This window comes from Bombina bombina, chromosome 4 (assembly GCF_027579735.1).
Source record: "Bombina bombina isolate aBomBom1 chromosome 4, aBomBom1.pri, whole genome shotgun sequence".
NCBI classification, from domain to species: domain Eukaryota; kingdom Metazoa; phylum Chordata; class Amphibia; order Anura; family Bombinatoridae; genus Bombina; species Bombina bombina.
In genome coordinates, this window is record NC_069502.1 from 1,109,050,294 (window position 1) to 1,109,066,481 (window position 16,188).

The 16,188-nt window shown below is 35.8% G+C and overlaps 1 protein-coding gene across 2 annotated transcripts in view; it reads left to right on the top strand.

Moving 5' to 3' along the window:
• SERTAD4 (SERTA domain containing 4) overlaps positions 1-16,188 on the top strand; it is a 58,369-nt gene that overhangs the window by 25,506 nt on the left and 16,675 nt on the right. For both annotated transcript variants that reach the window (XM_053712376.1, XM_053712377.1), the window contains exon 3: positions 6,650-6,768. In XM_053712376.1, coding sequence (XP_053568351.1) covers positions 6,650-6,768 — 119 coding nt within the window. The remainder of the gene's footprint in view (positions 1-6,649; positions 6,769-16,188) is intronic.

Sequence of the window (16,188 nt, forward strand, 5' to 3'; positions counted from 1 at the left end):
ATTTTCAGTGTACGCCAGAGATCGGATGAAGAGGAGCCTCCACGCCGCTAAGGATCGCCGGCGTTTAGGACCTCTGCTCTGGATCCGAGTATCGGGGAAGACCGATCCTCTCCGCTTTCGCTCCGGATGAAGATAGAAGATGATGGAGCCGCCTGAAAGAAGACCTTTACCGTCAGACTTCAGGAATTGTGAGTACCTATTTGGGAGTACCATCAGCCAATCACAAAATCCATTCACCTAGCTATCTACTATGAACTCTTGCTCACGCTCAGTAGAAGCTGGTGCCTCAAAGTATGCATATACAAAGACACATTTTGATAATGAAAGTAGGTTGGAAAGTTTTTTTTTAAATTGCATGCTCATGGAAGTTTAATTTTGACTTTAGTATTCATTTAATAAATATATAAACCAATGATAACTGACACTGATGAGCATATTGGTAGCACCTGAATTGCTGATTGACATTTAGAGAAGTGATTGCAGTTAATGTTCTTTTTTAGTGCATAATTTTCATGTTTTTTCCCAATATTATCTAATTTTATCTCAAATTATCTGAAAATATCCGAGAATGTCACTGTTAATTTCTATCTGCTCTACAGGAACATCCAAAATGAGTTTAAGCCTCAAGCGAGAACCTGGATAATATATCAACCCAGAAGCAACAATTTATAGAACTATTATAAAGAAAATATACATTTAATTTGATAAAATATGTCAGGACACCTTTAGAGAGATGACTAACACCTCTTATATTTACTGGTGTCATTTAACATGTAATTAAAGGGACTTTAGACACAAAATTACCCATTCCCTAGTTTTGCATAACCAACACTGTTAGATTAATACACTTTTTACCTGGGTGATTATATTGTATCTAAGCCTCTGCAGACAGCCCCATTATCTCAGTTCTCTTGACAGACAGACATTTTAGCCAATCAGTGCCGACTAACTCCACAGGAGGGAGCACAATGTTATCTATTTGACACACATGAACTAGCACTGTCTAGCTGTGAAAAACTGTCAAAATCCACTGAGATAAGAGGCGGCCATCAAAGACTTAGACATTAGCATATAAACTTACCTAGATTTAGCTTTCAACAAAGAATAACAAAGGAACAAAGCAGATTTGATGACAAAGTAAATTGGAAAGTTGTTTAAAATTGCATGCCCTATCTTATTCATGACAGTTTAATTTTGTCTAAACTGTACCTTTAATTGTTTATTTTTCTGCAGACATTTTGCTGTAAACACACTCCCCAAAGAGGTTGCAGCTCATAATCTTATACATTGTACAGTAATTTCCAGCACCTGTAACACTAGTTACAGAGAATTAAATATATAGAAAATTGCTCCTTTTTGTAATTCAAAAAGCTGTTTTTGCTCATTGAAACCTCAACCCCTTGTTCTTAAGAGCACACCCAAGTGATAGTCTAGGGCAGTATTTCTCAACCGTGATAATGAAGTACCCCCAACAGGCCAGGTTTTCATTATAGCTAAACCAGTGCACAGGTGAAGTAACCATGGTTACTAACCTGCTCTCATCCATCAGCTGATTATTTCACCTGTGCACTGGTTCAGCTATAATGGTCTAGGGTGTGCTACCATCTGCATGTCAGATAGCGCTAAATCCCCCACACAATTGCCTATTATGAGAGTAAAAGTCATATTGGATATCACTCAAGCTCTAAGCCGAGAGTGCACTAAGCTGATGGTGCGCATGTAGTAGAGGCCTTCATGTAGTTGCTATACTATTAATAATATTTTAGTTCAGGTCTTCAAAAGCACTAAATTGTACAGTGGCATTTTGGATTGTGCAAACACTTAATTTACCAAGTGTAAAAGTGTTCCCTGCAATATCCATTAAAAAGTACAAGGCACTCTGAAAAAGTTTTAGCCTCGGTAAGATGCATAGGTTAAAATATTTAACCATCCACTTGTAATTACAGATTGTGCTTTATTTTTTGTGCAAGGTTGTTCAAAAGATAATGCACTCTGCATTACCGATTGCTCTCAACTTGTAACAAACCCAAAGTGTTTACTGTGCCTTTAAAGGGACAGTACACTGTAAAATTGTTTTTCCATTAATGTATTTGAAATGACTTGTTATACCAACTGCAGAGTATAAAATATTTGAGAAATTCCATTTTCATGCTTATTTGTGTATATGAAGTAGCTGATTTTGTGCTTTGAAACCACAGCCTATTACAATGGGTTGAACTTAAAGGTGATATCAGATCTCATTATGTTCTAAGTTTGTGTAAACAGACTTGCTTCCTTTTATTTGACTGGAACACCAAAGCTAAAGAACAATGGAAAATGATAATTGTATTACTTAACTATCCCAACATCCCACTGAGAGTGTAATCTCTTCTGCTGGCTGTGTATACTTAGGCTATTAAATAGCCTATACTCCAGTATTAATTTGTTCAGTATAGGTGACGATACCACAGGCTAAATCAGCTATTTCAAATGCTGAAATAGGAGTAATGGAGCTACTTGTAACCAATTTAAAAACACTCTAGCAGGTTAAAAGGATCATTGGGAATAATTTAAAGGGGATAATTTTTTGGGGTGAACTGTCCCTTTAAGTACACTGAAATTGGCAACTTCATATAATACACAGAGTTTACTTAGAGCATTAACTAATCCTAGTTACAGTCAGTCCTGATTGGCCACAAGAAAGGGAGCTGATTCAGACAGTTTGCAGCATACGCACTTTGTGCTTTTTGGCCTATCTGGGTATGAGTATGGGACATAGGCAAGGGGAATAAATCATGTATCTATCTTGTAATGTTGTTTCATAAATGTAAAATTAATGACATAATAAAGTCACTGTATTTAGCCTTTCTATTTTTTATTTAAAAATAAATTTGTTTTATCTAAAAATAAACAAATTAATTAAAGGGATGTTCTAGTATGCTGTTTTCCAAAAGTAAGAAATAATACAAACTGATTTAAGCAAATAGAGATAGATAAAACAATATTTAATGAAAGTATACTGCATTAATTTGGTATCTATTTGTGTAACGTTTAAAGGGACAGTCTAGTCAAAATTAAACTTTCATGATTCAAATAGAGCATGCAATTGTAAACAGCTTTCCAATTTACTTTTATTATCAAATTTGCTTTGTTCTCTTTGTATTCTTAGTTGAAAGTTAAACTTAGGTACGCTCATTTGCTAATGTCTAAGCCCTTGAAGGCCGCCTCTTATCTCAGTGCATTTTTAAAGTGTTCACAGCTAGACAGCTCTAGTTCATGTGTGCCATATAGGTAACATTGTGCTCACTCCCATGGAGTTATTTATGAGTCAGCACTGACTGGCTAAAATGCAAGTCTGTCAAAAGACCTGAAATAAGGGGGCAGTTTGCTCTGGAGCCCTTGCAGGGCAGGTTTGCATACCCAAGCCTGCTTCCCGCAATGTGAGAAGCAGCGGTCATTACACTCTACGCCACCTCTGAGGTGGCGAGGAGAAATCACTCACTCACTTGCTCACTCCGGGTGATTGACAGTCCTTTCTATCACACGATTGGTCACACAAGAGAAGGGGCGGACTTTGCATTGCCACTTGAGCGTGTAATGATACATACAAGCAGTGGATCCTGTTTGTCCGCTGCCCGTATGTAGTGAAGGCGAGCGGACAACTTCTAAACTTGAGAAGCTTGCCTTTTATACATGGGGCCAAGGCAATCACACAGGTAAAAAGTATATTAATAGCTATGGCCTGTTAACTTATTTTTCATTAAAGGGACAGGAAACCCAACATTTTTCTTTCATGATTCTAGAGCATGTAACTATAAACAACTTTCCGATTTACTTATCAAATCATGGAATCCTTTCCTGAAGTAGCAGCAATGCATTACTGGGAGCTAACTAAAAACATCTAGTCAGCCAATGACAAAAGACAAACCAGATTTATTTACTTCTTTGGGGCACTGGTAAACTCATTTTCAGAACTATTTCATTAATTGAACTTTGTATATGTGTGTAGACATACACTTGCATTTAAAGGGACAGTCTACACCAGAATTGTTATTGTTTTAAAAGATAATCCCTTATTACCCATTCCCCAGTTTTGCATAACCAACACAGTTATAATAATACATTTTTTACCTCTGTGATTACCTTGTATCTAAGCATCTTGTGACATCCCCATGATCACATGACTTTTTATTTATTAGCTATTGACTTGCATTTTAGCCAATTAATGCTGTGTTGTGCACAACCTCACAGGTGTGAGCACAATGTTATCTATATGGCCCACATGAACTAGCAGTATCCTGTTGTGAAAAGCAAATAAAAAAAAACATGATAAGAGGCTGTCTGTAGTGGCTTAGAAACAGGCAGAAATTTAGAGATTTTGCACAACCAACAATAACAATGTTGGTTGTGCAAAGCTGGGGAATGGGTAGTAAATTCATTATCTATCTTTTTAAACAATAACAATTTTAGTGAGAAAGGAGTGAAGACAGCTTGCTTGCAATGCTGAGTTTACTATTTGTACTTGTAGATAGATAAAATGTGCTAATTCTCACCTTAATCTCCCAGCAGGTATTTCACTTTCACACCTAGTGGAATAATAGTAACGCAGGAAGGAGGGACAGGTGTGAAAGTCATTTGCCTGCAGGGAGGTGAGACTTACCATAGCTTCTCTCCCTACAACTGTAAAGAATAAAACAGCTCTAAAATCAACATGACTGCTCTCCCCCAATATCATATGCCTTAAATCTTTTATGGTCCACATACTTTAGGTTGGACAACTCTGGTCCATAATATACCTTCAATGGCAGAGCATTATACTCATTCATTTTCAATCATGATCAACAGTTCAGCATATTTTAATATATTTCTGCATGAAAAAAGATTTAAAGGGATAGTTAAGTCAAAATTAACTTCCATGATTCTTATAAAGCATTACATTTTAAACAGCTTTCCATTGTACTTCTGTGATCAAGTTTGCTTCATTCTCTTGGTATCTTTTATTGAAGAGTAAAACTAGGTAGGCTCATAATAGCTTAGGAGCGTGCACGTATCTTTAGTACTCTATGGCAGCAGTGCTTTGCAACATTGTATAACAAAGCTACAAATAACATTGCAAAACGTTGCTGCCATAGACTACTAAAGACACGTGCACACTCCTAATGAAAGAAGATGGTTTATTTAGCACAGGAGCAACCATTTTCATAAACTGAGACGCTGTAATATACTTTAAGATGAAATAGAATTTTTTTTAAAACTTTGAAAACAAAGGATCACTTTTGTTGTCTAACCAGCTAGTAAAGGTCAGAAGGAAACATCTTTTAAATTGATAGTAAACACTTTGAGTTTGTAATTAAAAAATGCTTAATTATGCATAGCTGCACACCTTTGCAAAATATTTTCATTATTTTTTTTTGTTCCTTTCCTGTAATTAAAAGAGGCATGAAACCCAGATTTTTTTTAATGTGCTTCATTCTCTTGGTATCCTTTGTTGAAGAAGCATCAATGCATTACTGGGAGCTACTTAACACTTTAACACAATGGGTGAGCCAATAACATGAGGCATATATGCACAGCCACCAATTAGCAGCTTTTAAACCTACTTAGGTATCCTGTTCAACAAAGGATACCAAGGAAACAATGCAAATTAGATAATAAAAGTACATTGGAAAGTTGTTTAAAATCACATGCTCTGTTTGAATCATGAAAGAAAAAAATTGGGGTTCACACCCCTTTAAAGGGATATGAAACAACAAAATGTTCTTTCATGATTTGGATAGATCATACAATTGTACACAACTTTCCAATTTACTACAGTTTGCTTCATTATCTTGTGATTCTTTGCTGAAGAAACAGCATTCTACTACTGGCAGCTAGCTGAACACATCTACTTAGCCAATCACAAAAGACAGGTGTGTGCAGGCACCAATCAGTAGCTAACTCCCACTAGTGTAGGATATGTGCGTATTTATTTTCAACAAGGGATACTAAGAGAACAAAGCATACTTGAAAATAGAAGTGAATTTAAAAGTGACTTAAAATGACATGCTCTATCTGAATCATGCAAGTCTAATTTTTACTTTCCTATACCTTTAAGTCTGAAAATTGTGGATTTTCCAGTCCTGAGAACTGAAAGAGCACACAGCAGGTTTCAAAAGCCTAACCTTGCCACAGATCTATCCCTAAATTGCAGTTTGTTATCTTATAATTTCTGCTGCAACCAAACAATGAAGATTTTGTTAACACAATGACAGGAGCAAGCCCTGTCTTCTCCAGACTCAAGTCTGGATTGGCTCATCCAAATAAGGAAAGTGGTAGGCGGAGTTAGACCATTGGAACACAATTGCATTAAACAAGGTGTTAATCTGTTCTAATAACATTCAGACTCTGCTCATATGTTGAACTATTGGAAGACTGTATAAAAATGTAATTACAAGATGTTTACTGTCCCTTTAATTAAATTATAACTACTAATAATGTTACTATTGAAAACTGCATTTTATTGGTATATTTGGCATTTTATGTTAATATATTGCTGTGATACACATAAATAGCATATCTATGTATTGCATCGTTTGTTGTTTGCTAGAAGTAAAATATACAGTATATATATATTATGTGTAAAACCTCAGGCAAACCGCATGTTATCTGTTATTTTGATTTATTACCACAGAACCAAATTACAGGGGGATTTCAAATCCAGTAACAACAACATCCAAGATCACATACTTTAAAAGGAAATATATAGAGGAAGAGGAATTTCATCCACCACTTAGCAACTGTAGTCATAAAGTATGTTTTTTTTCTTCTTTTTTTTATGTCAAAATGTTATGCTACATCATTGTAAAACTTTTATATTTACATGCTTGTAAAACTATTTCTAGAGATCGTGAGGATTTTATGGCACATAAATTATATCATGGGAATTTGTTTTTTTATCAAGGTTTCCTTTCCAGTATGACTGAAGGGAAAATGTTATTTTTTTTATTATTATTTTACTGATTTTGAAATCTGGAAACTTTGATAAATGATTCTTGAGGTTTTCAAAATCAGACGATGCACTGTTAAGTAACTTACTCTGATCTACTGGAAGTCACATGATTCGGTATGCAGCCATTAGAGCTTTAAAGGGACATGAAACCCAATTTATTTTCTTTCATGATTTAGAAGGAGCATGCAATTTTAAACAACTTTCTAATTTACTTCTATTATCCAATTTGCTTCGTTCTCTTGATATTCTTTGCTGGAAAGCATATCTAGATATGCTCAGTAGCTGCTAGTTGGTAGATGAACATAGATGCCTCGTGTGATTGGCTCACCCATGCGCATTGCTATTTCTTCAACAAAGGATATCTAAAGAATGAAGCAAATTAGATAATAGAAGTAAATTTGAATGTTATTTAAAATTGTATTCTCTTCTCGAATCATGAAAGAAAATGTTTGGGTTTAGTGTCCCTTTAACTAAGGTGACCATATTGCCGCTTTAAAATGGGACACATATGAAAAATACATATGCCACGGTTCTTATACAAAACATTTCTGAAAACAGCCCTGACATATGTATTTTTCAAATGTGTCCCTTTTTTAAAGCAGCAATATAGTCACCCTAACACTTTAGCTGTCAGAGAGGGCTAAACATTTGTTTTACCAGTACTGTCATTATTTTTAAGGTTTAGACCAATGTAGATAATTAAGAATAAATAATTAAATAAAAGACTTCTTATAGTGAAACACATTTTTAGTGTGTGGGACTCTAATTTGAAATAAATGGTCCCTTATAATAAATGAAGCCATATAAGGGACCTAAAACACTTCGATATTGTAATATTAAATGTTTAAATATGTGTAGTAAAACAACTTCTCAATACACTTTCATTATGGTAAATCCGAGCATTTTAAAAACTCTAGGATTTATCATCACTAAAAATATAGAGGGCTTTCAGTCATCAGCTTGTAAAAAAAAAAAGGGTACTAAACTTACCCTTTCTGTGCCGCGGCCTTCTCGGTTAACTCGGCAGTTCCGGCCGCCCACGGAACATCACTCTTTCTTCAATGAGGTGACGTTTCCACCTCTAAACCAATAGCTGTGCTAGCATACAGAACACTGTCATATGACTAGCACGGCTATTGGTTTAGAGGTGGAAACGTCCCCTCACTGAAAATAGAGCGCTGTGCTGTGGAGCTGGAGCCACTGAGTTTAGTGAGGAGGCCACGACACAGAAAGGGTACGTTTAGCACACTTTTTTTTACTAGCTGATGACTGAAAGTCCTGTTTATTTTCAGTGATGGTAAATCCTAGAGTTTTTTTAAACAATTGACTTTGCCATCACTTTAAATGTAATTGTTTCTTAGTTCTGAGGACTGAAAGTACAAATGGCAGACTTATCAAGCCTAACTTTGTCACATATACTGTATGTTTATATTTGGCCTTAGCATGGCTAATGAGACAAGAAACTGCAAAAGAATGCAACCTTTGCTAACAGAATGACAGTGTTAAGCTGTGTATACCTTAGTAACATGTTCTGATTGGTTACTCCAAATAAGGCAGGTGGTGGGTGGAGTGTGGTGTTTTAAAAACAATTGTAGCAAACAAGCTGTTAATGCATTCATTTTTTTCACTTTCACCTAGTATGTTAATTTATTGAGAGACAGAAGAAATATATTGTAATTACAGACACTTTAATTTATGAGCTATACTGCATCACCTATTAATGTTAATGCAAACTAATTAGATAGTTGCCAACCCTAACTGTATTGTATTCAGTAGCAATATATTGCAATCCTACCTGGCAGCCAGATGGTTAAATAAGTTACAGCATTTAAAGGGCATGCTTTTAAATCATGGGTATACAGATATTTTGAAAGGCCACATTGGAGTTTTTACTTCCAAGACCATTTAAAGGGATATAAAACCGTCTGTTTCATTGTTGCAAAAACACACTAAGCAGTGGATTATACTTAAAGGGACACTGAACCCACATTTTTTCTTTCGTGATTTGTGATAGAGCATGACATTTTAAGCAACTTTCTAATTTACTCCTATTATCAAATTTTCTTTATTCTCTTGGTATCTTTATTTGAAATGCAAGAATGTAAGTTTAGATGCCGGCCCATTTTTGGCGAACAACCTGGGTTGTCCTTGCTAATTGGTGGATAAATTCATCCACCAATAAAAAAATTGCTGTCCAGAGTTCTGAACTAAGAAAAAAGCTTAGATGCCTTCTTTTTCAAATAAAGATAGCAAGAGAACAAAGAAAAATTGATAATAGGAGTAAATTAGAAAGTTGCTTAAAATGGCATGCTCTATCTGAATCACAAAAGAAAAAATTTGGGTTAAGTGTCCCTTTAACAGAAATCATTGCAATATATATTATTCCTCATTTTAAAATAATTTTACTTCTGAAAATGATTGTCCATTTTTTAATATTCAGATTTTCTGATTCTTGCTACCATTATTATTTACAATAGTAGTCACTACTTTAAACTGCCTACCAGATGAGGTGGTAAAAAAAACTACATATGTACAAATACAACCTCTACCGAAAGGCAATTTATGTATTACTGTTGGAAATATTCTGATTCTTGCTACCTTTATGATTATTTACAGTGGTAGTCTTTAACTTGAACTACCTATCAGAATATGTGGTAAAGAACAAACAAAAACAATAAAAGCAAAAACTAGATATGCTTAACATGAGTTGGCTGATACACGTGCACTATCAGATACACGCTCTATTTTTTACTGTGCTCAATCACAGGAAGTCCGTTTTTGCACATGCTCAGTGCACGACTTTAGCTGCAAAAATCAGGTGACAGGAGACCACAGAAGAACTTCATGGTGCCCCCTTTATAGGCAGTGGCTACTAGGGATGGGTGAATGTGTTGAAACTGTAATTCGTTTGGTAGAACGAATAGTCATGTGGAAATTGGTTTTGGACAATTAAATGTTGATAAGAATGAAAATTGATTAAAATTCGGTAATCAAATGTTATTTCTGGTTTTGTAATGTTACTTTAATTTTCAAATGTTCATAATTAGATTGAATATCCACATTCAAAATTTCGAATGTAACATTTGATTTAACAAATACTATCCAGAAGTTCAGTACTTCATGTGGTAGGGAATTTAGTAAACTGATACATAATAGATACCAAATAAACCAATTTGAAAGTTTCTAATTTGAATATTGCATTTAAAGAGAGCATTAGAAATACTGTTACAAAATATCAATACATTTTTTTTTATTTGAATATTGCATAATTTGAATCGAATTATTAGAAACATTTGATTCAAATATTACATTTAAAGAAAGCATTATAAATACTATTACATTAAACAAATGTTAGAATGTTGTACAAACATTCCAAATTTGAAACGAATGAATGTGTTAAAATTTGTTTCATTTTATTTTGCCCATTCCTAGTGGCTACACTGAGTAAGTTGGGTTTTTTTTAACACAAAATATATATATATATATAGAATACATAGAATTTGACGGTAGATAAGAACCAAAATGGCCCATCAAGTCTACCCATAGAATCAGAAAGGATGGAGTCATTTTTATAAAAGTGGAATAGACTATTTGTTACACATAGGAGATGTAGAGAGGAGTAATGTGAGACGAAGAAACTGTACTAAAATAGCTCTGAAGGCCCTTTCTTTAAAAACAAAAAACAAAACAAAACCCACTGTAAATATATTTTTCTGCATCATAAAAACAGGATTTAAAGGATATAGCACTTGATATAGCACTTGTTATCACACTTGCTTTATAACCTGTTATATAATTCTTTGTCATATTTAAATTAAGGGCTGCTGCTTATGCTTTCCTTGTAAAGGTTTCGGCTCTAGAGTTGTGGACTGTTTTTTCTTAAAGGGACATAATTTGCATATGCTGAATTACTTGAAATATCACCTGAACAACTGTAGGTAAAAAGGTAAGATATTTTACCTCAAAATGTCTTCAGCTCACCAGAGTAAGTGCTCTGTAAACAGTTATACTTGAGCTTCTGTCCAGCTGCAAGTTGATAAGAAAAATAGCCAATCAGGATTGGCAGTTCTGTTGTCATGAGATTTCACTGAAAGTTTATTTCTTAAACTGAATAGACATGACTGTGCCTGCACATGTCAGATGTACACTGTCGTGCAAGTCCGGGGACTAGCATCCTGTTTGACTTCTTAAAGTCTATTTACAATGGTGTGTGAATACTCAGGAATTTTTGAAGTAAAATATCTTCCTTTTTTACATAGAGATGTTCAGGTGATATTTTCTAGTCAGCTTTTAAGTGCTTCAGCATTTGAGTATCATGTCCGTTTAACACATTGCAACTTGCTCCCAGACAAAGGATGTTGCTCATCTCTATTTTCAAATGGCCACATTTTATTTGTATAAAACAAACATCCATCTTTGGACTGATTGGATGGAGATTTTTTTTTAAAGTAAATTAATTGGTTTGGGGATCAATACCTATTCTTGGTATTGACTAAACACAAGAAGTCAGTTGAAAAGTTAACTATTACAACTACGCATACTGCTTGCTCAAGTCCTCTTTTGCTAGAAAAAAAAACAACTAGCACAAGTGTAGCAAGTACTGACATAATTCTCTGTGATTTAAAGGGATATTCCAGCCAACGTTAGAATGCACACAGGTGCATTTCAGTTTTTATTGGAAGCATGTTTGCAAGTTTGACTGGAATGTCCCTTTAAAGGGGCAGTAAAGTCAATATTACACTTTCATGTTTCAGATGCATGCAGTTTTAAACAACTTTCCAATTTACTCCTATAAACCCCTTTAAGACTTGGAATTTAAGACAAGCACTTGCCCAAAGTACAGAAGGATTTTTTAGCATTTTTATTATCACAGAAATCGAGAAAAAGTATTGATCTAGGCCCATTTTGGTATATTTTATGGCACTATTTTGCTGACAAATCTTTAATTTTTTTGCAAACTTTGGGTTTTTCTCACTGAAATTATTTGCACACAACTACTGCAGTCATATTTCAAATGGTTGTAAATGCTTCTCTAGGATCCCCTTTGTTTAGAAACAGTAGACATTCGTGGCTTTGGCATTGTTTTTTTGGTAATTAGAATACCACTAATTGCAGATTTGCACTGCACTTCTAAAATTCAAGGCAGTAAAGGGGTTGTTTATTTTGCTGGCAAGGGTTGTAGTGTTCACCTGATACCTCCTACCTCCCTGTCCCTGATCCCTCCAAAACATCTCTCTCCCCCCACATACACTTTTCACCACCATCTTAGGTACTGGCAGACAGTCTGCCAGTATTACGTTTTAAAGGGACAGTCTACACCATAATTTTTATTGTTTAAAAATATAGATAATCCCTTTATTACCCAATCCCCAGTTTTGCATAACCAACACTGTTATATTAATATACTCTTTATCTCTGTGATTACCTTGTATCTAACCCTCTGCAGACTGCTCCCTTATCTCAATTCTTTTGACAGACTTGCATTTTAGCCAATCAGTGCTGACTCATAAATAACACCACTGGAGTAAGCACAATGTGAAAACGGTCAAAATGCACTGAGATAAGAGGCAGTTTAATAGCTTAAAAATTAGCATATGAGCCTACCTAGGTTTAGCTTTCCACAAAGCATGCCAAGAGCAAATTTGATGATGAAAGTAAATTGGAAAATTACCTTAGAGTTAGCACAACACAGTACTAAATGCAAGTCAATAGATAATAAATAAAAAGGCATGTGATCAGGGGGCTGTCAGAAGATGCTTAGATACAAGGTAATCACAGAGTTAAAAAGTATATTAATATAACTGGTTTGATTATGCAAAACCGGGGAATGGGTAATAAAGGGATTATGTATGTACAGTATATAATATGTGTGGGTACAGTAAATGAGTAAGAGGAAAATTACAGCTAAACACAAACACCTCAAAAATGTAAAAATAGCCTTGGTCCCAAACAGACAGAAAATGGAAAAGTGCTGTGGTCATTAAGGGGTTAAAACAATAACAATTCTATTGTATACTGTCCCTTTAATATACATTTTTTCTGCAGTGTAGCAATCCCCCTCAACCCCCTCCAAGTGATCATACTGTAGGGCCCCCCTCCCTCTCTCCCAGTAAATATTTTCTGTAGTGAACCCTCCCCTTCCTCCCCCTCCCCTCCAGCGATAAGACTCCCACATGCCTCTCTCTTTCCCTCCCACATCACCCACGGCACCACTGCAACAGATACAGACAGTGGCACTTCATTTTTTGGTATTCTTTGTTGAAAAGCATACCTAGGTAGGTTCAGAAACAGCAAGGCACTGCTTGGAACTAGTTGCTGATAGGTGGCTGCACATATATGCCTTTTGTCATTGGCTCACCTGATGTGTTCAGCTAGCTTTCAGTAGTAAATTGCTGCTCCTCCAACCAAGGATATCAAGAGAACAAAGCAAATGTAACAAAAGAAATACATTTTAAAATGTTGTGCTTTTTTTTGCTTTGAATATTTTTTTTTATTAAGGTTTTTAGGCAATTACAAAAGTAAAAGGACAGTTTATGTAAATGACAATAATATCACGACAGCCGCATACATGAGTTGGACTTAAAACTCAATGCTATACGTGGATGATCAATAGATTTATTGTTGGAAAACATAAGAATAAACTTAGTAAAGGAATAATATAGATTGAAAACTCTTTTAACCTTTTTACAATCCTCTTGCTATTTGACGGGTCACTCTTAAACCCTGAACCACATAAATAAACCGAGGAACTAGCATGATATATACGGTCACCTTTGGTCCATGATGTACTAAAAAGAACATTAAACTAGCATGATAAACTTAACTGTACACAGACTGACTGTATCAAACTATTTAGGAGGAAGCACTTTAAAAAATGATAATAGGAGTAAGTTAGAAAGTTGCCTGTTCTATCTGAATCATGAAAGAAAAAAATGTGGGTTTCATATCCCTTTAACCCCTTAGTGACCAGAGCACTTTTCAAATTTCTGACCGTTTGCGACCAGGGCTATTTTTACATTTCTGCAGTGTTTGTGTTTAGCTGTAATTTTCCTCTTACTCATTTACTGTACCCACACATATTATATACCGTTTTTCTCGCCATTAAATGGACTTTCTAAAGATACCATTATTTTCATCATATCTTGTAATTTATAAAAAAAAATATGGTGAAAAAATGGAAAAAAACACACTTTTTCTAACTTTGACCCCCAAAATCTGTTACACATATACAACCACCAAAAAACAACCATGCTAAATAGTTTCTAAATTTTGTCCTGAGTTTAGAAATACCCAATGTTTACATGTTCTTTGCTTTTTTTGCAAGGTATAGGGCAATAAATACAAGTAGCACTTTGCTATTTCCAAACAATTGTTTTTCAAAATTAGCGATAGTTACATTGGAACACTGATATCTGTCAGGAATCCCTGAATATCCAATGACATGTATATATATTTTTTTTAGTAGACAACCCAAAGTATTGATCTACTCCCATTTTTGTATATTTCATGCCACCATTTCATCGCCAAATGCGATCAAATTTAAAAAATCGTTCATTTTTTCACAAACTTTTTCACAAACTTTAGGTTTCTCACTGAAATTATTTACAAACAGCTTGTGCAACTATGGCACAAATGGTTGCAAAAGCTTTTCTTGGATTCCCTTTGTTCAGAAATAGCAGACATATATGGCTTTGGCATAACTTTTTGGTAATTAGAAGGCCGCTAAATGCCACTGCGCACTACACTTGTATTATGCCCAGCAGTGAAGGGGTTAATTAGGTAGCTTAAGGTTAATTTTAGCTTTAGTGTAGAGATCAGCCTCCCACCTGACACATCCCACGCCCTGATCCCTCCCAAACAGCTCTCTTCCCTCCCCCACCCCACAATTGTCCCCACCAACTTAAGTACTGGCAGAAAGTCTGCCAGTACTAAAATAAAAGACTTGTAGGATCCCCCCTTAGCCCCCAACCTCCCTGATCCCCCCAAAACAGCTCTCTAACCCTCCCCCCTCTACCTATTTGTAGCCATCTTGGGTACTGGCAGCTGTCTACAAGTACCCAGTTTGCCAAATAATTATCTTTTTTTTTTTTTTTTTTAAATAAAAAAATTAAAAAAACACAATTTTTTTTGTAGTGTAGCTGCCCCCCTCAATAATCTACCCCCCACCCCTTCCCAGATCCCTTAGATAAAATTTTCCCCCCTCCTCACTCCCTCCTTCCCTTTACACTTTGTCCCTTAGTATAGCGCTCCCGCCCCTGTGCGCTCGCCCGCCTCCAGTCCCGTGCACGCGCCCGTGCCTATGCACGCTCCCGGCGCCACCGCACGTGATCCCCCCCCCACTCTGCCGGATATCCTCCAGTGATGGCCGCTCACCCACCTCCCTGTAATGGCTCCCACCCACCAACGATCGGCACCATCGCTGGCCAATGCAGAGAGGGCCACAGAATGGCTCTCTCTGCATTGGATGGTTAGTACAGGGTATTGCATGATGCCTCAATATCGAGGCATCACTGCAATACCTTGAAACCCCTGATGACGGTCACGTACAGGGTATGTCCTTGGTCGTTAACGACCATTTTTTGTGTCGGTCGTTAAGGGGTTAAAGCTATCAAAGGGATTAACCAAATAGATAAACTCAGCTTCAGAGTAGCAATCCACTACAGGGAGCTAGCTGAACACATCTGGTTAACCACTGACAAGAGGCATATGTGTGTAGCGACCACCAGTTAACTTAGAGTACACCATTGCTACTCCTGTGCCTACCTTGGTATGTTTCAACAAAGGATACAAAGACAATTTGATAATAGAAGTGAATTTAAAGGGACAGGAAACTCCAACATTTTCTTTCATTATTTGGACAGAACATACAGTTTTAAACAACTTTCCAATTTACTTCTATTATCAAACTTGCTTATTAATCTTGCTTTCCTTTGCTGAAGGAGCAGCATTGCACTATTGGCAACTAGCTGAAGACATCTAGTTAGCCAATCACAAGAGACAAATGTGTGCAGGCACAAACAAACAACTGGTGTAGGATATGTGTGTATTCTTTTTCAACAAAGGATACAAAGAGAATAAAGCACATTTGAAAATAGAAGTGAATTTAAAAGTGTCTTAAAATGACATGCTCTATCTGAATACTGCAAGTTTTATTTTGACTTTCCTATTCCTTTAAGAGTGTCTCAAAATGACATGCTTTATCATGAATGTTTAGTCTTGTC